Source organism: Peromyscus californicus, unplaced genomic scaffold (genome assembly GCF_007827085.1).
Source record: "Peromyscus californicus insignis strain IS unplaced genomic scaffold, ASM782708v3 Scaffold_13__1_contigs__length_99412109, whole genome shotgun sequence".
Classification (NCBI taxonomy): Eukaryota; Metazoa; Chordata; class Mammalia; order Rodentia; family Cricetidae; genus Peromyscus; species Peromyscus californicus.
This window is the reverse complement of record NW_026294424.1, coordinates 61,727,132-61,752,858: the sequence shown is the minus strand read 5'-3', so window position 1 is coordinate 61,752,858 and position 25,727 is coordinate 61,727,132. Positions and strand designations below refer to the sequence as shown.

At 42.7% G+C, this 25,727-nt stretch overlaps 1 protein-coding gene across 4 annotated transcripts in view; it reads left to right on the top strand.

The window, feature by feature from the left end:
- Positions 1-25,727, top strand: part of Atp8a1 (ATPase phospholipid transporting 8A1) — a 231,457-nt gene that overhangs the window by 160,044 nt on the left and 45,686 nt on the right. For all 4 annotated transcript variants that reach the window (XM_052735065.1, XM_052735066.1, XM_052735064.1 and 1 more), the window contains 3 exons: positions 3,781-3,953; positions 18,085-18,268; positions 18,364-18,474. In XM_052735065.1, coding sequence (XP_052591025.1) covers positions 3,781-3,953; positions 18,085-18,268; positions 18,364-18,474 — 468 coding nt within the window. The remainder of the gene's footprint in view (positions 1-3,780; positions 3,954-18,084; positions 18,269-18,363; positions 18,475-25,727) is intronic.

The following is a 25,727-nucleotide window of genomic DNA, read 5'->3' as shown; positions in this document are numbered from 1 at the left end:
AGGAGATGCAAGGACGTTTCATAAATAAGGGAATTTTAAAACAGCCCCAGCAGTAAATAAGGATAAAATATAACTCATAACTAGTGGCACACAGCCAGCAGCAGAGCTCCACGTACACGGACACTGTGAACTAAAATAATGGGAGTTCACAGATTGCTGTTGGTGTAACCTCGCACCCTAGGTGGGCTGCTGAGAAGTCACCGGGCTGAGTTTTTTCACCCCACCTGAAATGTGGCCTCTTACATCTCCTGACACCTCTTGATTTGCTGAAGGTCTTTGACAAGTCACCAAGGAGGCACAGAGTACTGATGCCACAAATAAGAGAGTTTTCAGCCAATCTGAAGGTGTCAGAGAGGGCCTTGGAAGAGGAAAGTAGGGCACTGGGAATGCTCGCACAGCCTGGGGAGCACAGGCACTCCACAGGGCCGGGGATGGTTTCTTCTTGACTCACAGCTGATCCCCCAAAGAAATCGGAAGTCTTCCAGGGGTCTTTTGTAGGTTTTGTTTCAGGTTTTCAGCTCAGGTGTCACTGGAGCAACACACACACACACACACACACACACACACACACACACAAAATGGCTGTTTATCTTTATTTGAAATTCTATTCTCTATCTCTGTCCCCACCCCTGTGTGTGTGTGTGTGTGTGTGTGTGTGTGTGTGTGTGTGTGTGTGTGTGTGTGTGTGTGTAATAATGGGAAACGGACTGTTGCCGATGGAATGCTGTCGAATTTATCAGTGCTGTCATTAGATAAGATGTATTTCTGAGTGTGTGATACTGTAAGCTCTATACAGGTTGTGGGCAGGGGTTCAGCCCTGGACACCCCACAGGAGGAGTTGAGGGCTTTGTTAACAGAGGCTTAGTCTCACTGGGCAGCTTGGGAGCCTGGTAGGTCAGCTTGCTTTGGCAGGAAGGACGACACTGTAGGGAGAGAGACATGCAAGTCAAGCCTGTGGAAGAAGCTCTGGGCCAAGTTCCTCAGGCTCCAACTGTGGGAAGGTCTGACACCATTTAAGGGGTTAGACTTCCGTGGGTGGATCGCTGGGAGCCCTGGAAAGATGGTAGAGTGAGAAGAGGCGTGGTGTGTGATTTACCTCTGTTTTAGAAACAGGTGAGATGAAGGGCAGTGAAGGCTCATGGGAAACGGCAGAAAGAATGCTGTGGCCTTGCCCTTGCTCCTTGTGCTACTTGACGCTTCTGGCATTTGGTTCTTTTTGATGGCGTGTGCAGAGAAAGGCAAGCCAGAACAGAAATTTAATCCTGAGCTGATTGTACTTTGCAAATGTACTCTTGAGCCAGGAACTTAAGCATTCTGTCTTCACACTGACATAGAGTAGTATCTCTACGCATTGTGTTAACTTAAATGTCTCGTCTAAGCACAGAGCCCTTAAAGCTGCCCAGTGTGCAGCACATGCAGGTAGTTTATTCTTGTTTTTATTTTTTCACACATTCGTTGGTTTATTTATCCACCTACTCACTGTGAATTTGCTTTTAAAACAATCTGGAGTAATATGCTTTAGACTGCCATTAGTAAGCTTTACTGGCAGAATTTTATAGACTCTTACCCTTCCTTTTCTTAAGTCCTCTTGGACCAAATACTTGCCCCCTGATATAAAGTGTAACAATCAAACCAGAAGATTTTACTGCTGGGAGTGTTGAGCAGTCTTACTGTACAGTATGACATGGTTTATCATCCAGATAAACAGATTCTAAAATGCTCGGATCTAGTGTCAGCCGCACTTGAATACAAATACAAAAACACCTTCAAATATCTCCGATGTGAAATTTTAATCTCCTTATTGCTTTCCTCACCGTGAAATAACTATGGAATGCCTGGGGCCACACCCTAAAGTTGGAGGAATAAAGTATCAATTACTTTTCTCATTCGTGTGACCAGATGCCCAATAAGAACACTTGAGATGAGAAAGCGCTCATTTTGTTCACAGTTTCCTGGGTTTAGTTCATTATATGAGGCGGGTGTAGAGGACCAGCTATCAGCACAGTGGGTGGGAAGCAGAGGAAAGCAAATATTGGAACAGACCCAGATAAGATGGCACCCAGGCCCCACGCCTGGTGATACTTCTAACAGGTGCCACCTCTTTCGCTTCGCTTCAGCACATTCCAGCAGCGCCACCACGCTATGACCCTGTCAAGGCGTGAATCTGTTTATTAGTTCAGAATGCTCAGGATCTGCTTGTCTCTGGAAACAGTCACAGCCCCACTCAGGTGTCGCTTAGTCTAATGGTGTTGACAGTCCAAATAAGTCATCACTAGGAACTCTGTCTTGAATATAATGAACACAAAGTATTCTATAAGCATATTGTGTGTGACTGTAGTTTATTATATAAATAACTATAGATTTAGCACTCATGCCAAAACTTTTAATTTCTGTTTCCTTGTGTAGAATGAGTGTCGTGTTTCTTCAGTGCCGGGGCTCTTTAGAGCAGGAACTGGACACTGGATGGATCCATTATGTTGTAAGATGTGGTGATATATTGTGTACCCTAATAAACTTGCCTGAGGATCAGAGGACAGAGCCAGCCACTAGATTAGACATAGAGGTCAGGCAGTGGTGGCACGCACCCTTAATCCTATCACTTGAGAGGCAGAGATCCACCTGGATCTCTGTGAGTTCAAGGCCACACTGGGCTACATGAGATTGATTCAGTATAGGAGAGAAACAGAACCAGGCAGTGGTAGCACACATTTTTAATCCCAGCACTTGAGATCTCATGCCTTTGCTTGGGAAGCACACATGCCTTTAATCCCAGAAAGTGATGTCTGGGCAGAGAAAGGTATATAAGGCGTGAGAAAACAGGAGTTCTCTCTCTCTCTAGGCTGAGGATTTGTAGAGGTAAGAACTAGTGGCTGGCTGTTCTGCTTCTCTGATCCTCAGCCAAGTTTATTAGGGTGTGCAATATATCACCACGGTAAGAAGAGTCTTTAGGATTTGGGGAGGAAAACTAGATATACAAAATGGTAATTTTATGTGGGAGGGTTGTTGTTATTGTTGTTTTCCCTTTGAGGAGCTGGGCAAGTGGTCCTTGATAAAGGATACATGCACCTGTTCTTATGCAATTTAAATGATAAAGCTTACCCTGATAACTAAAGATTTTTATTTAGTTTAGGAGTGAACTTTTACATGATGGAAAGGCTCCTTATATTGGACCCATCACAATTACCAAGCTGCATGTCTCTATCCCCCACTAAAATACAGCATCGTGGAACCATGATTGAGGCCACAGAAGCCAATGCGTGAAGTTACAGGAGATTACAAAGCCTGCATTTCCTCTCTAGGCGCCTAGGCATTAAATTTCAATAGCACTGAGCACTCTCAAGCGAACACTCATAAATTGTTTAAATTATATTCCCCAACTTTTCCCCTTGGTTCACGGCAAACCAATTTTGACTAGTTCATAAATTACATGGGTGTTGTTCTCTTTTCTTAAGAAGAGAATTTACTGAAAATGCGTTTGCAGTGTTGTGACTGTGTGGTTAGAGTGACAAACAGCAGAGTCACGGAGGAATAAGCGGCCTGTGGTCCAGTCCCTGCCCTGCTGTGGACAGGTGTATGACTTCCACAGAGCTTAACCGACAACCTTTTCAGTTGTCCTCTAGAAGGGCTGTTGTGAGAACTGAGTGAATGAAGGTGTGTGAATGCTCTTTGATTTTTTTTTTAAAAAGCACTAAACGTAACTCAATTTAGTCACTGAACATCTTGAGGACATTGTAGTCGAACAAGTGGCATGAATGTTGACGGCCTTGGTTGATGTTTCAGGGAACCAGGGAAACTCTCAGTCGGCACTGCACCACCCTTGGAGATGCCCTGCGGAAGGAAAACGATTTTGCGCTTATAATTGACGGGAAGACCCTCAAGTATGCCTTAACCTTCGGAGTCCGGCAGTACTTCCTGGACTTAGCTTTGTCCTGCAAAGCTGTCATTTGCTGCAGGTAGGTTCTCCCCTCCATTGTCCAGTTGCAATTGACTTTATCTTAATGGTATCTTGCAACGATCTTATTTCAACTGTATGTATATGTGAGGCGAGCGAGTCTGTGCACACGTGTGCAGGTACCCAGGGAGGCCACAGGTACTGGTTCCCCCTGAAGCTGGAATTAAAGGCAACTGAGTGCTAGGAACAGAGAGCTTGGGTCTCTGGAAAAAAGTAGAATGATGCCTCTTAACTGCTGAGCTCTCTCTCCAGCTTCATCTTATGTTTTTTAATATAATTTTAATTTGTAATTTTGTAAATGTAATTTAATTTGTAATTTAATTTAGAAATTACAAATGTTAGGTTAGTTCATTCATTCACTAGAGTCCCAGGGTTCACAGACTGAGATGGATTTGTTAGCAGAGTTTTGAGAAGTGAGTCCTGACAATCAGTAGTGAATGCTACTCATAATTTGAAGGCACCAGCTCTTTGCCATTATATGTATATAAAGTCAGTCAATGGCGCCGGGCGGTGGTGGTACACGCCTTTAGTCCCAGCACTTGGCAGGCAGAGGCAGGTGGATCTCAGTGAGTTTGAGGCCAGCCTGGGCTACAAAGTGAGTTCCAGGACAGCCAGGACTGTTACACAGAAAAACCCTGTCTCGGAAAACCAAAAACAAACAAACAACAACAAAAAAAAAATCAGTCAATGACAGTCAAGTAAATGGCACATGCCAATCATCCCAGCTACTTAGGAGGCAAAAGCCAAAATGTAGCAAGCTTAAAGTCTGCTTGAGCAATTTAGAGAGCCTCTATACCAAAATAAGTGAGTAAACCAACTTTCAAGAGAGCTATGAACGTAGCTCACTGGGTTTTGCCTAACATGTGCAACACTCTGGGTTCAAACCCCCATACTGAAAAAGAACATGGCAGAGCCAGAGCCATAGCTAGTGATCAAGTGAACTCCTTGGCCTTGGCTTTCATCTTTGGCACCAAAGTGGGGTGTGAATTATTTATCTGCATTTCCATCTTGGCTCGTTTATGGAAAGACCCTGTTGTCTCTATTTAGATCACTGGTCTAACTACTAGAATTTATTTTGTGGGGCTAGCATGATGGGAGGTACAGACTGAGGCATTCTCCAAATCGCTGAATATTTTTCCGATGGCTGTTTATTTACCCTAAGACTCTGGCCTACTAACTTATAAAATTGCTCATATCCTAGATTTAAATCTGTCTCTGAGTTATGACAGCCTGATGCATAAAAGAGCCCTTGTGTACACCACTTAGCTCTAGCCGGTCTGGTTTCTTGTCAGGGGTATTCTATCCTCCTGCATAGCATTGCCCAGGCTCTTCTCTTCAGGTCACCTCAGCTAAGGATTATCCTTTGTCATCCACTGGCTGAATCTTACCAGCTGGTCACAGTGGGTCCAGGGCCAGTACTTCCTCAACCCACTTTCTCTTCTGGGGAGACAAAACATGAGTGGGACTTCTCGAGAATTCCTCCCCAGCCTGTGTGCTTGCCGTGACCCTTTGTTCTCTTGTCTTTGCTCCAACTACTTTTAAAAGCTCTATTTACTAGTCAAGGAAAGGCATTCCTTTGAAACCATTTTTGTGTCCGCCTATCTACTTAATATGTGTTCTTTGAATTTCAATTGAAATTTACTTCCTGGAATGTATACAGAGCAGACCCTGTAAGGATCACGGATAAGCATCGTTTGGACCTACAAAATTGTGTTATCCTCAGAGACTTAAGACTTACCCGTTATTTTCAGGCATGTGATTATTTTAGCTACAGAATCTATTCTCTGTGGTACGTTCCTGCTATGGCTGAGATTCTGGAGTGATCTATTATGTAGATGTCCACTGTTCCTCACAGTCATGTTCTTCGTTTATCACAAAGATGGGAATTATCCTCCACTCTGGTTTCTGCTTGGGTATCTTCACGCTTTGTCCAAGCTGCGGCTCCAGTTACTTCTCTTGGTTTCTTGCTAATGTCTTGACAAGAGCTTACTAATGCTCAGCTCTCACGCTCTTTCATCCGGATAATTTTGTGCTGCATTTAGCCATCTAGTCGCTTTCACTAATGGGATCGTGAGGGTCCACAGACGCTTGCTCAAAAAGCCTGGGAGTGTTATGACTGCTGGCTCCTACTCAGACCAGAAAAACCAGCCAACAGCGATGCTAAGATAAAGCGGCCAGTTGGCTTGAGCTAGCCTCTATGACGTCCCTACTGTGTGCTGGGCACAGGTATTGCATTTACCAGGTCAAGTATGACTTGATAACGTGCTGTCCTTGCTGTTGCTGTCCACTCTACTCTAAGCAGAGTCAGTTGGTTTGAAAGATGCAGGAGGTCATTTTTCCTGAGGCGGTCATGGCGGAAGAGCTTAACAGGGTACCTCCCACCATTCTTCAAAAAGATCAACCCCAGAATTAAATAATAGCAGAGGAACACTAGAAAGCAGAGTCAAGGGAGAGGAAATACGTTCTGCGCTTGTGAAATTCTCTCTGAAGATCCTTGTCCTGCAGGATTATAAGTCATAGGGACCTCAGAGCTCTTCCAGGCCAGGGATCCTGGGAGGGTCTCACCCGCCATGCACATGAAGCTTAGTGCTGACACTGAGCTTTATAAAGATGTGTGTGGCTGCTCCCTCCCTCCTTGGCTGCCTCTGTTTTATGGATGTTTGAGGGCCTTGAATGGCAGACACTTGGTTCTCCTCAGGATTTTGTTGTTGCTTTAATAAAACATCTTTCTTCGGCTTTTTTTTTTTAATTCTAATTACCTTCATACCCTTTTCCCTAAAGAGAAGCTTCTGGCCCGGCTCTGCGGCTGGTCTAAACCCATAATTACGTCAGTGCCACAGCCAGATTAATGTCTGTGCACCTTCTTGGCCTGGTGCCTCTTCACATTAAACCGCTGGCACAGATCATGTTTTTCTCATTCCACATTCTGACCTCCGAGTGTAATGATGATGTTCCTATCACAGGTCGGGTATGTGGAGTGAGCCTGTGTATGGTCCTTGGAGAATGAACCCCAGGGTCACCCCTCATTTCTCACATGATGATGATCTCCCAGCCTCGGGAAACTCTAGATTTCATTCCATTAGAAGAGTGATGCTCACATAAATATTGACTATTATTTCAAAATACTGTATAATACTGTTTCCCAAGTTCCTTCGTGTTCATGCTAACCCTTTGAGATTTTCCCTCAAATTGAGACTCCTTTCCAACCTACTGCTTGTCTGTCCACACACATGAAGATAATTCAGAATGGGACCATCTTCTACTGCCCACTGGAAGAGCAAGGAAAGCCTTCCCGGAACAGATAATGAGTCTCCCGTTCACTCCATCTTCACGATTGCATCAGCCTTCTTCTGACATCAGCACCCAGGGCAGGAAGATGAATTTTTAGTGTTTGCCTAATCGCCACGGTTACAAAGATGAGCTTTTGCTCCCCAGAGCCTCCTGCTGAATTGAAAGAAGCTGCTGGCCTCTGTCAGGAGTCATTACATCTCTCCCTCACCACTGTGTTCTGAGGGGACTATTCATAGACAGAACTAATCCCCCCAACCCAAAATTATTCAAGGCATTTGAGTCTGCGTTTTGGTTTACAGAGTATGGGCTACATATTATACCTCAAAAAAAAAAAAAAAAATACACACACACACACACACACACACACACACACACACACACACACACACACGGATCTAAATCAAAACAGTAGAACATAGTCTTGTTTTTATCTGCCTAACAAGCACTGTGTTCACAACACAGCAGCTTTTGTGTTTACTGTTGGGCAGCTTACCTCCAGATCACCTAATAAGAAGCGCGCCCCCACCTCCAAGAGCTTCTTGCTGTCAACATGTCAACATAAGCATCCCTTTCCTGTACTTCTTCCCTTTTATTCACTTGCCCGAGTCCACTGCTTCTTACTTGGGATGATCACAGGTATATTGGTTGTCTGGATGGTTGTTTAATTGGCTGGCCTATGAGACAGGGTCTCATGTATTCCAGGCTAGCCTTGAGCTCACTATGTACCCTAGGCTAGCCTTGAATTCCTGGTCCTCTTCCCTCCTCCTCCCAAGTCCTAGAATTACAGACATGCACTGGCATGCCCTTTTAGCCACTTATGAAGAACAGAAGAGAGTTCTGGTTCACCTTCCCCACTGGAAACACACATGCTTAATGTACGACGGTGCGGACCATTATCACGGTTTCACAGATGGCCTGCAACACCTTAAGGAAAACAAGCTCTGCTCTAGGACTCATGGAGATTTGTGGAAACTGCTAAAATCAAGAGCTATTCTGACATTCTAGAATCTAGATGAATAATTCTTAACTTCAGTTGCTAATACTTTTGCCCGAAGCCTTCCCGTTTTTATATTATCATAATGCTGGTTTGGGGGGGCGGGGTTTGTTTGTTTGTTTGGTTGGTTGGTTGGTCATTTGGGTTTTGTTTTTTGTTTGTTTGTTTTTTGTTTTTCCTTTTTGGTTTTTCAAGATAGGGTTTCCCTGTGTAGCCCTGGCTCTCCTAGAACTCTCTGTAGACCAGGTTGGCCTCTAACTCAGAGATCCGCCTGCCTCTGCCTCCTGAGTGCTGAGAGTGCCCGGAACATATGTTGTTTTGACTGGGGATTCAGGAAACGTGTTCTAGCTCTACCTCTCTGGCACCTTAGACACTGAATTAAATCATTCTCTCTGCAAAATGATGAGATTAGAAGGTAGCAAGGGTAGAATCCTCCAGGGGACTCAGATGCCTGGAGCAGGTAGAAGAGAGCTACTGAGATGTAGAAAGGGAGGAAGCACACACATTCCTTCCTGTGGTCCCTCCTCCCAGCATGGGAGACCCTGCTCAGAGACCTGCCTGTCACCCTGGAAGTTTTTGGATGAACTCTGCTCCTGCTGCTCTGTGCTGGGCAGCGCCTCTCTGTTGCTGAGATCCTGGTCTGGGGATCCAGCTGTTCTTCCTCTGACCCATCCCACCAGAAGAGTAGGAAGGCCGCAGTGAAATATCACTGTGTTAAATAGAGTGTGGTCTCCGAGGTCCTCATCAGTTCACATAGCCCAGCTTTTCAAAGAGTCTTACTTTTTTTTTCTGTAGTTGTCAGTTTAGTTTAAACATATTTTGAAACTTATGCTCTGTGACAGTTGGTTGAAAATTGGCTTAGAGCCTCCAGCTTTTAGACTGTCTAGTAATCACCGTCCTGCTACATAATTTATGTACTCATGTCTCCTGGAAAGCAGAAGTTAAATTGAAGTAAGCATTTTTCTCTACTTGCAACATCTCTAATCAAAGCTTAACCCCCTTTTAGGCCATTTCCCCCATAGTAGATTTAAAAAAAAAAAAAGTCCACTTGACTTCAGTGAGTGTTGTCGCTTAGAGTGGCATTCCCAGGCAAAACCTTTGGCCCTACTCCACTCGATGGCATCTGCCTAGAAGAGGCCTGAAGGGATACTTTGTATATTTGCTGTTATAGCATGAGTGTGTTCAATAAGATCTACTGCCTGAGTCTTTGGGGATGGTCTTTAGCTCAAGGACTTCTCTAAATGTTCTACTTAAGAGGTAGCTAGCTACAAAGCACAAATGGAGCCAGTAAATACTCAACAGACATTCCCTCAAAGAAAAAGAAACTGTGCACACCAGTGGATGCCAAGCAGATGTTTGCTTTAAGACGACTTACAAACTGTTAATGAATGTCAACCCTATATTTACTTCCAAGAAAATCTGAATAAATGTTGGAAATGTGGGAGAGACTGTTTCTTTCACAGAAGCCTGACTAAAGGACATACCAAGTGGGTTTCAGAGCTTTATAAAATGCCCATATTTTGCTTGAACACGATCCTCAGCTCAGCCCTTTCTCCCTTTGTTTGCTATTCTACTTCTACTAAGGGATGTTGAAGGAACTTTGGGTCTCATTGTATATGGTGGCCACTTCTGACGAGCCACACCAGCGAAGTCCACATTTGAGTGAACTGCCTAAGAACATACAAGAAACCTAATGCTGCTTGAGGTAACTCAATATGGTAGAGTTTCAGGTCTGACTCTAGAAAACCACCTCGGCAGTGCAGACACTCATTACACACTACAGTCACAGCTACTTATACTAGAAGGTGTGTAAAAGCCTATGTGCCTACTCAGCACATTTCTACAAAGAATACATGCATCTCACCCCAACATGGCCAGTGTCCAAGGGGCCCCTCATGCTGCCGTCAGTAGCTGCTTCCTTGATTTCCACCTCCATCCTTCTCAAATTACATCTTCTCTTACTCAACTTATCCTTTCTGTTTTATATCTTACTGACTTCCAATGTGCATATGTATCGCAGGACATTCAGATTCTTAAGAACCCTATGCTTTCCATCAATTGTAAATGCTGAACTTTTCAGCTCTCCACTAAGGGCTCCCTGCCTCCACCCCTAGCTTGGCACCAGTTGATAAACCAGAACTCTGTTGTAGCCTTCAGCCCAATAGCAATCACCTCATAGATTACCTACAGTTTTCTCAGCTCTGATTTGCTAAGGACATGATATATACAATGGAAGATGTTTCTATGACCGCTCGACCTGGACACCCTACTGTGTGAAAAAAGGGAGGTGGAATTCATTATGAACCCTTGATGGGTTTGGGTGGTTATCTTCAGTTTAATAAATGTGTTACCTAAGGAAAGTTAAAGAAAGGCTGAGGTCTGAGCTCAGCTGGAGCTCCGAGTGTGGAAAACAGATCAAAAAGTAGACAAGACTTTCTGGCAGCTACAGGACATGGAGCAGAGAGAAAAGAAAAAGGCATCCCTACAGGAAGGATGGCTTTGAAACACAGATGTGTTAACAAGGGCACAGAGAAGTGAGGAAAGGATATAGGGCAACTTGTAGATTGGAGTACAAGAGAGGAGTTGGCACCAGCTTTAACGTTCTACGACAGCAACGATGTGTTTTAGAGACCAGTCATGGGTAGACTTTCTCCATACTCAAGATTGAACTGAGGGAGTCATGCATGTAAGACAAACACTCTACCACTGAGCTACAATGTAGACCTTCATCTATGCCAAACTGTGTTCTTGGTGTAAACATTATAATAATCAAATTTCCTGCTAGGAGCAGTTTCTTTGTAGTGCCTTCTGTGAGACATATTGGCCAATTTCAGTTTGCTTTAGTGCTGTGTGCACACCTCAACACTCAGATATGCACTGCCAATATGAACAGTCCCTATTGAAAATATCGTCTGAACCATTGAAATTGAGGGCATTGGTTTTTTTATCTGTATGCATGTGTACACTCCACAGGAGAAACTGTGTATCTGAATATGCCTCAGAAAGGAAGTCTTTTTTGAAGTTACTGTTCTGTGTTTCTTTTTTTCCCTGAGAAGAACTATCTATATGTTATTTCTGTAGCCTTGGCCTCTGCATTATAAAGTCTCTTCGGTGCCTTTGAGTGCACAGAATATCAACAGATGTTGGTTTTGGAGGCTAGGAGGGTGCTCACTCGTCGGTCATTTGAATAGCACAGTTTGCTTTCACAGGGGTGGTTGAATGTTTCATTATGCTCCATATGCTAAATAGCCTTAGGATTTGCTACATAAGCTGCTGCTTTCGTTCCAGTAATAAATCCTCCATGAGCACTGTTCCAATACGCATGGAACTTTGCTATGTGTTTTTTTGCCACATAGTAATGGCTTCTCAACTGGAAGCATTATTAATGAACCTAACAAATTTTAGTGAAAAAAAAACAGTAAGATTAAATTAGGTTTTTCTCTCTTTTTGTAACTCCGTTATTAGTCAACCAAATATGGCTCAATAGAGAATAGACTGATATTCACAAGAGAGACCTTAGGAAGTAAGTCAGAAAGGAAGGTGCAGCACATCCTGGACGGCTTCTAAATAGGAATGAACGTCAAGCTTAATAAGCACCCAAGTTTAGTTATTGCGTGTCTAAAACACTTTATGACAATTAATATAGTTACCCTAGTTAGCCTTAATGGTCGTCTTGATACAACCTAAAATCACCTAAGACAGCAATTTCACTTGAAGGATTGCCCAGATCAGGCTGGCCTATAGGCGTTATCTGGGGCTGGGAAGAGGGGGGATATGTCTTGATTATTCATTGATGGAGGAGAGCCCAGCCTACTGTGGGTGTCAACATCCCTAGGCAGGTATCCTGGACAGTATGAGAAAGCTAAGTATGAGTAGTGAGTAGTAAGATCGAAGCAGCAGGCAGCATTCCCCCATGGTTTCTGCCTCAAACTCCTGCTTGAGTTGCTGCCCTGGCTCCCTTTGATGATAGAAACAGAAATAAAATAAAACATCTCCTCCTCTAAGTTGCTTTGGGTAAGAGTGTTTTATCACAGCAACAGAAGCTATAACTATATCCTTCCGTGTGCCTGTTGTTTTCCATCTTTCATGGGTGGCCAAAAGGAATATGATCATTCATCATACTAAATTATGTTTTAGGATGATAAACACCCCCCCAAAAAAATCCACCTACATATTTAAAATTATACCAATAATATAGTGTTCTTGACTTTAAGTTTACAGTATAAGTCTTGACTACCCATTGCAAAGTCCTTGCATAATTCCTTAGACTGTATAGATATATGTATATATAATCATTATCCATGTTCTATTCAGGAAGACAATTGTTCCCATTAAATGAGTGCAAAACAAAGACTGTGCACGATAGACCACCTAAGCCTGGAGAGATGCCTCAGTGTTAAGAGTACTGGATGTTCTTCCAGGGGACCCAGGTTTGATTCCCAGTACCCACGTGGTGGCTCACAGCAGTCTGTAGCACCAACTCCAGGGGATCCAATGCCCTGTTCTGGCCTCTGCTGGCACCAGACACACATGCAAGCAAAACACTCAGACACATAAAAATATATTTTTTTAAATAGACCACCTATATACTTCTTAGCTTGAATGACAAAACATCCCTATGCTCTCTGATCTAATGTGCACAGGGCACTGAAAGTTACTCTATAACAAATGAGAACAATAATGAATAACATGTGCAGAGATTGCAGCCAGAATAATATCTGAGAAGCACACTGCATTCAGCTCACTCCTAGGTTACACCACAAGGGACCACCCTCTGTTTGTGGTGCATAGGAAGAAAAGCAGACCTTCCCAGCACAGGCTGCATTAGGAATCCTTTTCAGTAGAGTCGCTTACTGCTTCCAGAAAAGAAAAAGGCAGCCGTGGAAGACAGCGGTGAATCGTTTCAGTCTTGCAGAAAACCCCCCAAGTGGGACAAACTGTACACACATATAGACAGACATATACACATCAGGGAGAAGGAAACAGCATTGTTATGATGCTTCCAGACTGTACAATTGGTCACTGTTGGTACTTAGAAAGCTGAAGACTTGGATGGTCCCAGCCTTGCACATATAGTTTGTGATAAGCGCCAGGCAGAGTTAACTAGCTGCATAGTGTGGTTGCTCTAGGCCATTATAGAAATTGTACAACTCCGAAAGCATGTGCAGAAGTCAAGAGAGCAGCCGGGAGTGTGGTAAACTTTGAAGAACTGGAAGCACAGTAGTAGAAGGACCGTGCTCTGGGGAATCTGAGTGCAGAGAGAAGTCTGCTTTGTGCGCTTTCCCTGGTCTGAAGTGAACGCTCCTGTCCTTGTCAAGAAGGCATCGTCCATCATCTGGAATTCCTAAAACCAGGCAAACTATTAAGAGGCAAGATGCCATACCCGCTTGTCTGTTTCCTCTCCTGTTTCTTTGATAAAAACAATAGTCTAAGAAATGCGACTGAAGGGAGAAAGTGTTTATTTCACTCACAGTTCCTGGTTATGGTGCGTCCTGTCAAGGAATTAGCGGCAGCAGGAGCCTGAAGAGTCCCGTTACGTTTGCTTTGTTGCTGCGCACCCCCATACCCCACCCTGTGCAGCAAGGGTGAAAGTTACACCCTGAAAGCAGCACCCATATGAGTGTCCCTTCTCCAAAATCCTGGGGTAAAGCATGCTTCAGAACTTGGGGTTCTCAAATTTGGAATACGTGCTTAGAGATAATGCGCTACTTTGGAGATGAGCCCCAAGTCTAACCATGAATTCCATTCATATTTCATAAAAATTATTTCATGTTTCATGTGCAAGGTTTTACATCAACCTGATACACAGAGCTAGAAGATAATTTTATACATTTTAATGTGTTTTGACTGTGACTTGTCACACGAAATGTTGAATTTTCAGTATCACATTGGCACCCAGAAAGTTGCAGATTTTGGATTTGAGGGATAAGAATACTCAACCTGGGCTTTGTGGGTAAAGAAAGCATTTGCTAGGTATGCCTGAGATCTGAGTTCAAATCCCCAGCACCCACATGAAGCTGGAAGCAGTAACATGTGCATGCAATCTTAACACTCTTGGAGTGAGATGGAGGCAGAGAGCGGGTAATCCCTGGAGGCTTGCTGTCCACTAGCCTGGCACACCCAGCAATGAGCAACAAAAGCAAAAAGAGATCTTGTCTCAAACCAAGTGAAAGGGGAGGACCCGACACTCAGGGTTATCCTCTGACCTCTGGTGCATGCTATAGCACACATGTGTCTTCACACATAACACACACACACACACACACACACACACACACACACACACACACACACCTCTGTAGGAAATCTTTGTAGCTGGTCTTCAGTTTTACTAGCCAGAATCCCTCCTGAACCACACCTCTCAGAACAGCCAGCAGCTACTCCTGCACCCTCTGTCATAGTCTGAACATGGTGTGGGGTGCCCATGCTCTTCTGCTTCCATAAGTTGACTGGTGCCTTCCAAGTCTGCTTATTCTGTAACGTATTTATTGAGGTTGTATATCTCAAAGTAATTGCCATTAATTAAATACTTGTCAGATCGCTAAGATAATCTGAAGAAAGTTATTACTAAGAAAACCAGGTATAATGGTCTCAAAAGAATGTGAGTTGCTTGGCAATTTTACTTTTGAATGTAGAGAACGGCATGTAAGATAATCATCAACTAGGATGAAAAAAATTCTGTTCTCAGCTTCATGTTAGAAAACAAAAAGCATGTGCCTCGTGAGTGAGATTTTTTCAGCAATAGAAAATCTAGGATTTCAACCAGTAGGTTTCCTGGCGAAAGAAGGTTCTAGACGCTAACTCACAAGTCTGTACATTCATACTCTGAGTGAACTATATGAATGTGTGTTTTACATTTTGTAAAACCAACATTGTTGTTTAGCTACCAGCTGCTCTTCCAAAGTCTGCAGAAATGGTGTCTTTCACTGTTCCTTGAATCTTCTTCTAAGGCTGGAGTGTCCTTGCTAGGTGTAGTTACCATGTACTTCGGAGGATGCTTCTGCTATAGCTCCATTTCCTTTTTTTTTTTTTAACAAACATTTTCTTGCTGAAGATATTCCTACTCTTCTCTTTTAATACCTGAATTAGTCATCCCCATTGAGGTGGGCGAAGATCCCTCCCTAATTTTAATTTGGAGGTTCTATTACTTTATATCTCTATGATAAAACACCTGATATGAACAGTTTAAGGAAAGAAGAGCTTTGGTTCACAGTTTGAGGAGATATAGTGCATGAGGGTCAGGAAAGCATAGGGACAGGAACATGACATGGGGACAGGAGCATGAGGTGGCCGCTAACATCACTGCTTGTGTCTGCCTTCAGGCAGCAGTGAAGGATGGGTACTGGGGTTCCTTGAGAGGGCTTTCAACTTACCCCACTTTTTATTCAGTCTGGGACCTCAGTCCATCTGCTCTTAGGGTAGCTCTTTTCTCCTCAGTTAAGCCTCTCTGGAAACACCCTCAGGACACTCCCCAGAGGTGTGTCTCCTAGGTGATTCTGAAGTCCGTCAAGTTGACAAGGAAGATTAGCCACTGTGGCAGCAGTGAAAATTATAATGCTGGTTATAGTCACCATGAGGAAGGGACCAGAGGTTTAATGTAGGTCTGCCCTGAAGCTCCTTTAAGTCACTGATTTTAGCTCACTATGTGGGTTCAGTTCACAAAAGGGCGGCACAATGTCCTAGCTCCACAGTGTAATGTTATGATGTATGTAGACGGGGAGCTGTTAAAGAGAGTTTGATAAATGTTTTCAAATGCTTCCCTTCATTCATGTCTGTTTCCATTTGCTTTCTAGAGCATTTCTGGTGAGCATTCTTTTCTGACATTTACTAAATGTCAACTATAGTCCGTGTTTAAAACCTTGGCCAAGGGCCAATGGGCTTACCCATTTATATTAGCCTGTTAAGAAAAATTAAATAAAACATGAAAATGGAATGAAAATTGCTTTGAAGAGAAATGGAGGCAGACGCTGAAATGAACCATTAGTAGCCTGATATGCATTCTCTGGTTGAGTTCAGAGCTGTGTCATTTTGTAATGTTGCCAGACTCCAAAAGGAAATCCAAAGAAAAAAATTAAAAATAATTCTTTGAGATAGCAGCTGGTTACCAGTTCCTCTTCTGGAGCAGCCACTAAGGGCACAGAGGAGGCAACTGGACCACTGTCAGTGATTCAAGCTGGCATTCTCCAACTTCAAGCAAGAGTCAGAGCTGCCATGGCTCACTCCCTTCCCCTGGGCAGTAGAGCCTCCTTGAGGCATGTATTTATGCAGAATTCCCACTAATGGGAATTTTTCTTATCAAAGTAGTCAAGAGTATATGTAAAGACATATCAGTTCCTTAAATGGCCTTTATTTTTAAAAAGAATAACCATTTGTGAGATAGGATTTGTTACACACCCATGGTACTTACCTTAATAAAGAATTTATCTCTGAGTGAGGCAGACTGGCATGTGCTTTTTAATCTAGTATTGGGAAAATGGAAGTCAAAGGATCAGGAGTCCTATGCCAAAGCCTCGGCTACAAAGCTAATCCAAGTCCAGCTTGGGCTGGCATTGCCTCAGGTGTCTCAAGATGATGATGATGATGATGATGATGATGATGATGATGATGATGATGATGTGATGATACAGCTCTAAGACATTTCTATGGACTAGCACTTTATACCTTGGTTGCTTCTTCTTCTTATCCATGTGTGTGTGTGTCAGGACTTTGCTATATAGCCCATGCTGGCCTAGAACTTCTGACCCTCCTTCCTGGATCAACCACTAAGTGCTGGGATCACCAGTGTGCACCACCACACCCGGCTCTAATTGCTATCTTAATAGTTGTCTGGACTGACTCACTGTTTAGTCTTCCTGTCTTTCCATTTCCAGCGCAGTATGGACAATAGATTAAGTTAATTGTGCCGCTGAAGCACTCTGTCTTAGGACATTGCTATCATTATCTTGGCACTTATTTCTAAAATGACTTTTTAAGATGCATGGAAAATGCTTCACATTTAATACCAAATGTGATGTTAGCGTAAACGCTGATGCCTTCTGTTCCTGGTCCATGTTTGCAGAAAAGGCTGATTGATTTCTGCATGTGTGTGTTAGTCTGTGCCTCTGGAAGAAAACGAAGCATGTGGACTATATTCTAGCATCGGATATTTACTTTTCTTGAGATTCACAATGGTGTCTGAGAATGGGTTGAAAGGCTAGCCAACTCCCCGCTATTAATTTCAGTCGTTTTAAGCTACTTTACATTACATATGACCAGCTCTCAGAAGCTTAAAACTTCTCCTTTCAAGACACCAAACAGAACCCCGTTAGTATTTGGACTATTTACTGTTATTTGGTTGTTTGTGTGTGTTTGTGCCAGATGTATTTGGCTTTTTAATTATGTGTATACAGGGGAGAATATGCATGTGAGAGGCAGGTACCCACAGAGGCCAGAAGGGGGCGCAGGATCTCCTGGAGCTGGAGTTACAGGCAGTTGTAAGCCACCTGATACAGGTGCTGGGAACTGAATGCTGGTCCTCTGCAAGAAGAGTAGTACATCCTCTTAACCACTGAGCTGCCTCTTAGCCCCTCAACAGCTTTGTGTGCCTTCTCTTTGAATTAAATTTCTGATGTCCCTGGCTGGTACTTAACAAAGTGCTATGTCTCCTGCATATCACCTGCAGATTTGCTTCTAGGACTATTGCTATCTTTGCTTTGAGTTTCCCTCGACGCGACAAACGGGTTAGCAGAGAACCAACCACTTGCAACCCCCCCACCATGTTCATCAGAGAACCATTCATCTAAACGTTTTGCTTCATCTATTGGTCAAAAAAAAAAATTGATTGATCCTTTGTTTTTGTTTTTTTAAGGGTTTCTCCTCTTCAGAAGTCGGAGGTGGTTGAGATGGTCAAGAAACAAGTCAAAGTCATCACACTTGCGATTGGCGATGGAGCAAATGACGTCAGCATGATACAGACGGCCCATGTCGGGGTTGGGATAAGCGGGAACGAAGGTCTGCAGGCAGCCAACTCTTCCGATTACTCCATAGCTCAGGTAAAGCCTTGCGGCTATGACACATACCAACACTGCTTTCTCCATCAGCTGGCAGTAAGGAGGAAAATACTAATGCCTCTCCATTCCTCTCCTAGTTCAAGTATTTGAAGAATTTGCTGATGGTTCACGGTGCCTGGAATTACAACAGAGTCTCCAAGTGCATCTTGTACTGCTTCTACAAGAACATCGTGCTCTACATCATTGAGGTAGCAGCGTGGTAAACTTAGTCCTGCCCCTATCCTTCGTAATTCTAACTGTTCTCTTTATGGAAATCTTTCTCGCTGTTTTCATGAGTACTTGATTCATCTTCTCATTTACTTTTTAAGAAAAAACAATTGTAAGGTTGTGGTGATATTGTGTTCCCCAAAATATTGTGCACCCTAATAAACTTATCTGGGGTCAGAGAACAAAACAGCCACTAGATACGGAGGCCAGAAAATGGTGACACACATGCCTTTAATCCTAGCATTCCAGAGGCAGAGATCCATCTGAATCTCTGTGAGTTCAAAGCCACACTGGAAATAGCCAGGCATGGTAACAAGAGCCTTTAATCCCAGGAAGTGATGGCAGGAAGCAGAAAGGTATTTAAGGCGTGAAAACCAGAAACTAGAGCCTAGTTAAGCTTTTAGGCTTTTGAGCAGCCGTTCAGCTGAGATTCATTCAGATGAGGACTCAGAGGCTTCCAGTTTGAGGAAACAGGATCAGCTGAGGAATTGGCAAGGTGAGGTAGCTGTGGCTTGTTCTGCTTCTCTGATCTTCCAGCATTCACCCCAATACCTGGCTTCAGGTTTGATTTTATTAATAAGACCTTTTAAGATTCCTGCTACATAAGGTTTATTTTATTTTTGTCTTATGTGAATGGGTGTTTTGCCTGCATGTCTGTCTGTCTCTGCACCATGAGCTTACAGTGCTCACAGAGACCAGGGTGGATCTCCTGGAACTAGAGTTACAGGTGGGTTGGTTGTTAGGCGTCATGTGGTGTGGGAGATCAAACCCTGGTCCTCTGGAAGAACAGTTGGTGTTCTTAACTACGGAACCATTTCTTCACTTTTTATAATTTCTAAATGTGTTGAAGCAAATAAGATGTCAGCCATGAGAATAGTCATCAACATTTAGACACAAGCTCAAAGTGTCACGTCACTTTGGTAGAAAGTGGAAGTAGAGTTGCTCATGAGTCATGTTTTCAGTTTTTAAAACTGTAAAGACTATGAAGCTTGAACGTGTGCAGAATGTCTTTAAGCCACTGTTGAGGGGAAGTACACACATGGAAAACAGTATTTAGAGAGTAATAATCCTGGTGATGGGGGGGAAAAGATGAAGAAAGATGACAGAAGTAGAGGATAGCAGTTAGTTCTGGTCCAGGGGAGGCACACGAGTACAACCGGGAAATGAGATAACAGCATCACTATCTGGCATCCTTGTCTTAGATCAGTGACCTTCCTAATGCCGTGACCCTTTACTACAGTTCTTCATGTTGTGGTGACCCCCCCGACCGTAAAGTTATTTTTGATGCTATTTCATAACTGTAATTTTGCTGTTATGAATTGTAATATAAATATCTGATATGCAGGATATTTATATTAGCTTCGGTGACCCCTGTGAAAGGGTCATTTGACCCCAGAGGGGGGTTGCACCCCACAGGTTCAGAGTCACTCTCTTAGATCTTCTCTAATAGCACAACTACCCTTTGCTAGCTGTCTGTTTTGGTTTCTAGGGTTGACAAATACGATTTGGGATAAGGAATTTTCCTAAAATATTCTATTTCTAGGTTCTTTCCGTATATCAAAGATGGCATCAACTTACAAATGAAACCTGAGACTAGGGCGCTCACTTGGCAAAGCAGTAGATTGTCAGCACGAGGACCTGAGTTCAAGTCCCAGAGCCCGTGTACAAAGGCAGGCAGGGTGCGGCATGCCCTTGTAGTCTAGGCGACGGAGAAGCTAACCAGCCAGCCTAGCCTGCTCAGGGAGCTCCAGGACAGCATCTGAGGTTGACCTTTGGTCCCCATAGACATGCACACGCATGAGCACTTGCACACATGCAAGCACACATGGACACACCAAGAATTAAAACCTAGCTTCGCCCTGCAGATGTTTTGGCATCAGACTGGGCATCAAATACCGGACAAAACAAGTCAAGCACAGGCCGTAACCTCAGCAGCCGGCCAGTGGGCTACGATGGAAGCCAAGTTTGTAATTTTAAGTTTTCTAGGTGCTGCGTTAGCAAATGCCACAACAAAAACCCAGGTTGATTTCAGTACCGTATTTTAAGTCAATGTATTCAAAATATTACCAATCCTCACCAATGTCAACATTATTAATTTTTTTACACTTGGGTGGAAATTCTACATTCTTTCCTACATGCCCAGTGTTTGAAATTTGGTATATATTTTGCCTTGAGTGCATCTCAATTTGGACTAAGAGCCTATCCTGTGCTCTAATGCACATGTGGCCTGCAGAGCGGAGCAAGCAGCATAGTATTGGCAGATAAGTGAACAAGAAAGGGTTATTCATGTATTCATATTTTCTGACATTCATTATTTTGTGGGTATGGATGTAGACATGTACAAACTTCAGAAGGCCAGAGGACAACTTGCAGGACTTTTTTTTTTCTTGTTTGTTTTTTAAGACAGAGTTTCTCTGTGTAGCCCTGACTGTCCTGGAACTCACCCTGTAGACCAGGCTGGCCTTGAACTCACAGAGATCTGCCTGCCTCTGCCTCCCGAGTGCTAGGATTAAAGGTGTGTGCCATCACCCAGCTTGGGAGTCTATTCTGTCCAGGTCTACCACATGGGTTCTGGGGAATGAACTTGGATCTTCAGTCTTGGCAGCAAGCTCCTTTACCTCCTGAGCCATCTCAAAGGCTCTTTTTGTCCATTCCTTGCATAGCTCCAGGGATGGGGACCCCATTGAGGGGTGAGGTGGGGGACACACAAGGTAATGAAGAAAAACATATGGAAAGCTGAGGCTGAGTGGTCTGGACTCCCTGCTGGAGAAACTTCATCACCCAGAAGCTCCGTGTTCTTATTATGAAGAGTTGAACATAGAGGCAGGGTTATTACATATACCTAAAAAAGGAGGCAGGGATATTATATAGAGATAAACAAGGAGTATACAGTGTACAGGGGGATAAGAGGGCAGGTCCAGCTACTCTCTGTAGGACAGTCTCTGTAAGGGAGCAATCTTCAAGCTGTAAGTATCTGAGGAGAAAGCTGTGGAGGACATTTTCTACCTATACTGTAAGCACTCACACTTGGTGGCCCGAAGAAGGCTTTGCCATTTCCCTCTGAGCATTACCCCAGGGGAGACGGCTTTGCTATTTTCTCTGTGAGTCTGGGCTGGCATCCTTGACGTAACTATGTCCACATCACCAGCACACACTCACTCAGTACTTCACTCACTCAGGCCTTCCTCTGCTCCCTACATTTCTTAGGTTGTTTAATATCTGGCCCCTAGGTCATCAGAAAGTGTAGCATAATAATGAACCTCTAGATAGGCTGAGACATTCCTCAGAGAGCTCTGAGGAATGTGGATAATTTGTTAGGAAAACTGTCTTCCACTCTCTAGGACCTGCCACACCCTCACAGGTTTGCTGAGGGCCCTCTTACAGATGGTTGTCTGTGCCACTTTATCCTCTAGTCCGTGGGCCTTTCTATGCATCTGTCGGAAGGACATGGCCTACCCACTTCTTTATGGAAATAAGATCCATATTTTACACCAGAGATATTTTACTCCACATCTGCTGTGTTAGTTAGAAACTGCTAGATAGTTGGCTCAGTTACCTCTGTCAGAATTCTTGTTATGAGTTAGATTAGGATATTGAAACTTAATTTTGAGGTATACAGACTACATCATCTATTAGTCACTTAACATCTGTAGTTAGGTTACCATACCCCTAGCTAAAGTAACCAAATACTCGGAAACAGAAGCATCATTGATTACTATTGCTAGATTTGGTCTGAAAAACCTGTGTTTTAATACAAACTTTCAAAGTAATTTATAAGTTTTGTTGTTGGGTTTTTTGTTTGTTTGTTTTTTAATCTTTGAAGTCAGGAGTTTGGTGCACACCAATTATCCTAGTACTTGGGAGACTAAGGCATGTGGATAGCCTGGGCTACCTAGTTAGACTGTCTCAAAAAAAAATCATGTTTGTTTCTATATAAATTTGTGGTCCTTCCCTAAAAGGATTATTTTTATTCCCATCCCCTCTATATATCAATAACTTTCCTAATTTTATGTTCTCACTTAAATCATTGAAAGTGTGATACACTTTATTTACATAGATTGTTTTAAGACTTTTAAACCAAGAATTTAAAATCTGTCAGCACATAGCTGTATATAGAGTATAATTTTTAATGAAATAAGTTCATATTTTACCTCTAGACTAGTTGACAATTTTTTTTTTAATCTAGATCGACAACAAGAGTGAAGTGTGAAAACTTAGGTACCAATGAGGAAAATAAAAATGTGTTTAAGTCCAGTGAAAAAGAAGTCTTCACACCCCATTTCGAGCCCAGCATTATATGATTTGTGGTTATCCCCAGCCCTGAATTGACTTGGCTTTGAATGTAAACCCCTTCTTAAGCTATTTAACACTGATCACATTCTTAACGGGTTAAAAAGGAAGTGAGATAGAAACTTTCCTGGAAACTTCATTTTTATTTTTCTGGTAGCACTTTTTGGAAATGTATTTTGAATATCACTCAACTGTTGGATATGGATTGAACTTTTAAATCAATTCCCCCCATACCTAACTTCTGCCAGCTAAAACAAGTTCTGCAGATGTTAATGGCTCATGTCAATACTGAGAATGAATAGGCAGAAAGCACATCATTGAATGTCTCCAGCAAGGACAACTGCCAGTCTCGAATCTCTCCTTTCTGTTTTTTTTGTGCTGATCAGGCGTGGGAGCAGAGACCGCATTGACTGTTTGCAAGCCGCTGCTTAATATGCAGAAGTGCTCCATCAGGAAAATGTCTGTGGGGCTTTAGCTGACCCGCCTCTGGGGGGTGGGGGATGTTGGAGGGGAGCTTGGAAAAGAATTCATAAAGCATGATCTTAAACCCAAAGAGTGTAATAGATTATCAGCAAAAGCTGCTTTCTTGTCATTGTCCCGCCGGGGCTATCACTAGCTAGCTCCTCCGTGGCTGTCAATTGCAGACACACACACACACACACACACACACACACACACACACACACACACACACACACACACACACACACACAGGTTCAGCAGATGGCGATAGAAAGCTTGCTCGGGGTCGCTGCCTGGCAGTGGCTGTAGGTGTTCACTTAAATCATTGGCTCCTTCTAAAAAGTGGTTTTTTTTTCCCCTTCTGAATCATCTGATCCCATCCTAACAAAGAGGAGCTTTTCTTTAAGACAATTGGTGGCATCTAGGTTTTCTTAGACCCCAAAACAATGTAGCGGTTCCCCTTTCCAGAAAGTCATTAAAGTCAATAAGGTGGTACTTTCCCAGTATGCTGGGAAGTAAATTCCCTGGGAATTGAAATCATCTGGGCACCACCCCCGGAAGGCTCTCCATCCAAGGCTTTGGTTGGGTCAAAGGAGGGGCTCTGTGTGCTTATGGTAATTCAGGTTCTGTCTTACTTAGGGATGTGTTTCTAAGATATGGCTTGAACTGCAAATCTCAGGCTAACCTGCCTGTGGTAGACTGCTTTCCTGTCAAGGACTTTCTCTTTCTCCTTAAAAGAAACGTAGAGAGCAAACCTTTGAATACCAAAACATTTACCTAAAGATGTACTACAGTGTTGAAAGACTTGGCCCTAATTTAGGCATTCCAGTCCATTCTCTTTTAAAAAGAAAAGCAACAGGAAGATGAACCTTTTGAAATACAACGGATAAATTTCTAAGCATGTCACATACCTTTCATTCAGAAAGTATGGCGATAAAAATGTGTTAACTCCCATTTAAATGTTTTCTATTATAGCACACTCTGCTTATATATTTTAAAATATACTTTGAACTCAAACTTGCTGGTTTATTTGTGAGTTCTTTTGTGTTTGAAACTTTCTGTCTGTTCATTGACTTGAAGGGGAGGGTCTTAAAATCTAATCTCATGTTACCTAAATTAACAATAGAAGGTTACATGAAAATAAGCTAAAGGGCCATTCACCTCTATAATTATTGACCATATACAGTTTATTAACATAAACTTACCCAGTACCAATGCTTTAACAATGGATTTAGAATTAATTATTCCCCGTGATCGTGTGCAGATCATGTCCATTAGACTGATTTGGAGACATCCACTCTTAATACTCATTCAGCCATTCCCTTCCACTATAAAAATGAAGGCCAACACAGCAACTGTTCATTGTGGCAGGGGGATTGGGGGGGGGGGTCCTGAGTTCATACTGATGAATGTCGAATTTGTAGCCGTTCATGCTTCCATAATGAGGTTAAAGGAAACATGAAGTATAGCAAGGTTCCTGGGCCTCTGAGTGCTCTGTGGAGCCGCAGGTCAAGTTCTTCCCTGCTGTCTGCTAGTGCTGTGCTGTGTGGATGGGTAATCTTCTTGCTGGGCTAGGCTTCTTACTCTTCCAAGTCTGCTTGATTTTTAATTATATTTAGGTTGGCTTTTTTAAAGGCATTCTTTTTTCAAGGTATTGCCAATAATCACTTTATATTTGTTTCAAATATGCTGAATGAAACTCTCTATTACTCCTAAATTTTGTTTCTAAGTTGGGATTTCTCTTTCAAAGAAAATTACAAACATATGAAAACATATGTTCTAGTAATTAAAGATTGGCCTTTGTACAAGCATTAAAGTTCCACTCACAAGCATCTGTCACTATACCTCCAGGGGATGCTATGCTTCCGGTCTCCTGGGGTACCTGCACTCACATGCACCTGCCCACATGCAGACTCAAATACCTATACACAATTAAAAGTAAAAAATTTAAGTTTAAGTTTAAAATATTACAATATATAAATTCAAATTTAACATTCTGATGGCAATAATTATCAATAAAATACCAATAAGAACCATATAAAAAAGAAAAAAAGGAAACATATTTAATGCATTAAATTTTACTTGAAGTATTTATCCTAAGGAAAAAAGAAAGATATGTAAGGTTTCAGTTAGGAATCATTTCTGATAACAAGAGCTGTTAAGCCAGCAAAATCTCCACACTGCAGAAGTTCTGAATCCATTAAAAGTGTGTTAAGGAGTTGTGAAAACTCAAGCACTCTTTGTATTGCTAAGGGAAAGAAGTAGGGTGTGACACTGTTTACAGCTGGTCTCAAGTAAAATAAACCTGTGACATTATTTATATAAACTACACACACGACACAGAGGAAAATGATGATCTTATTACTACAGGAAGTTAGTTCCTAAATAAATAAGTAGAACATCTATAAAAAAAATAATCTTCAACTGATTTTAAAAGGGGAATTAAAGCTATGAGAATTTGATGGCATGTAAATATATTCAC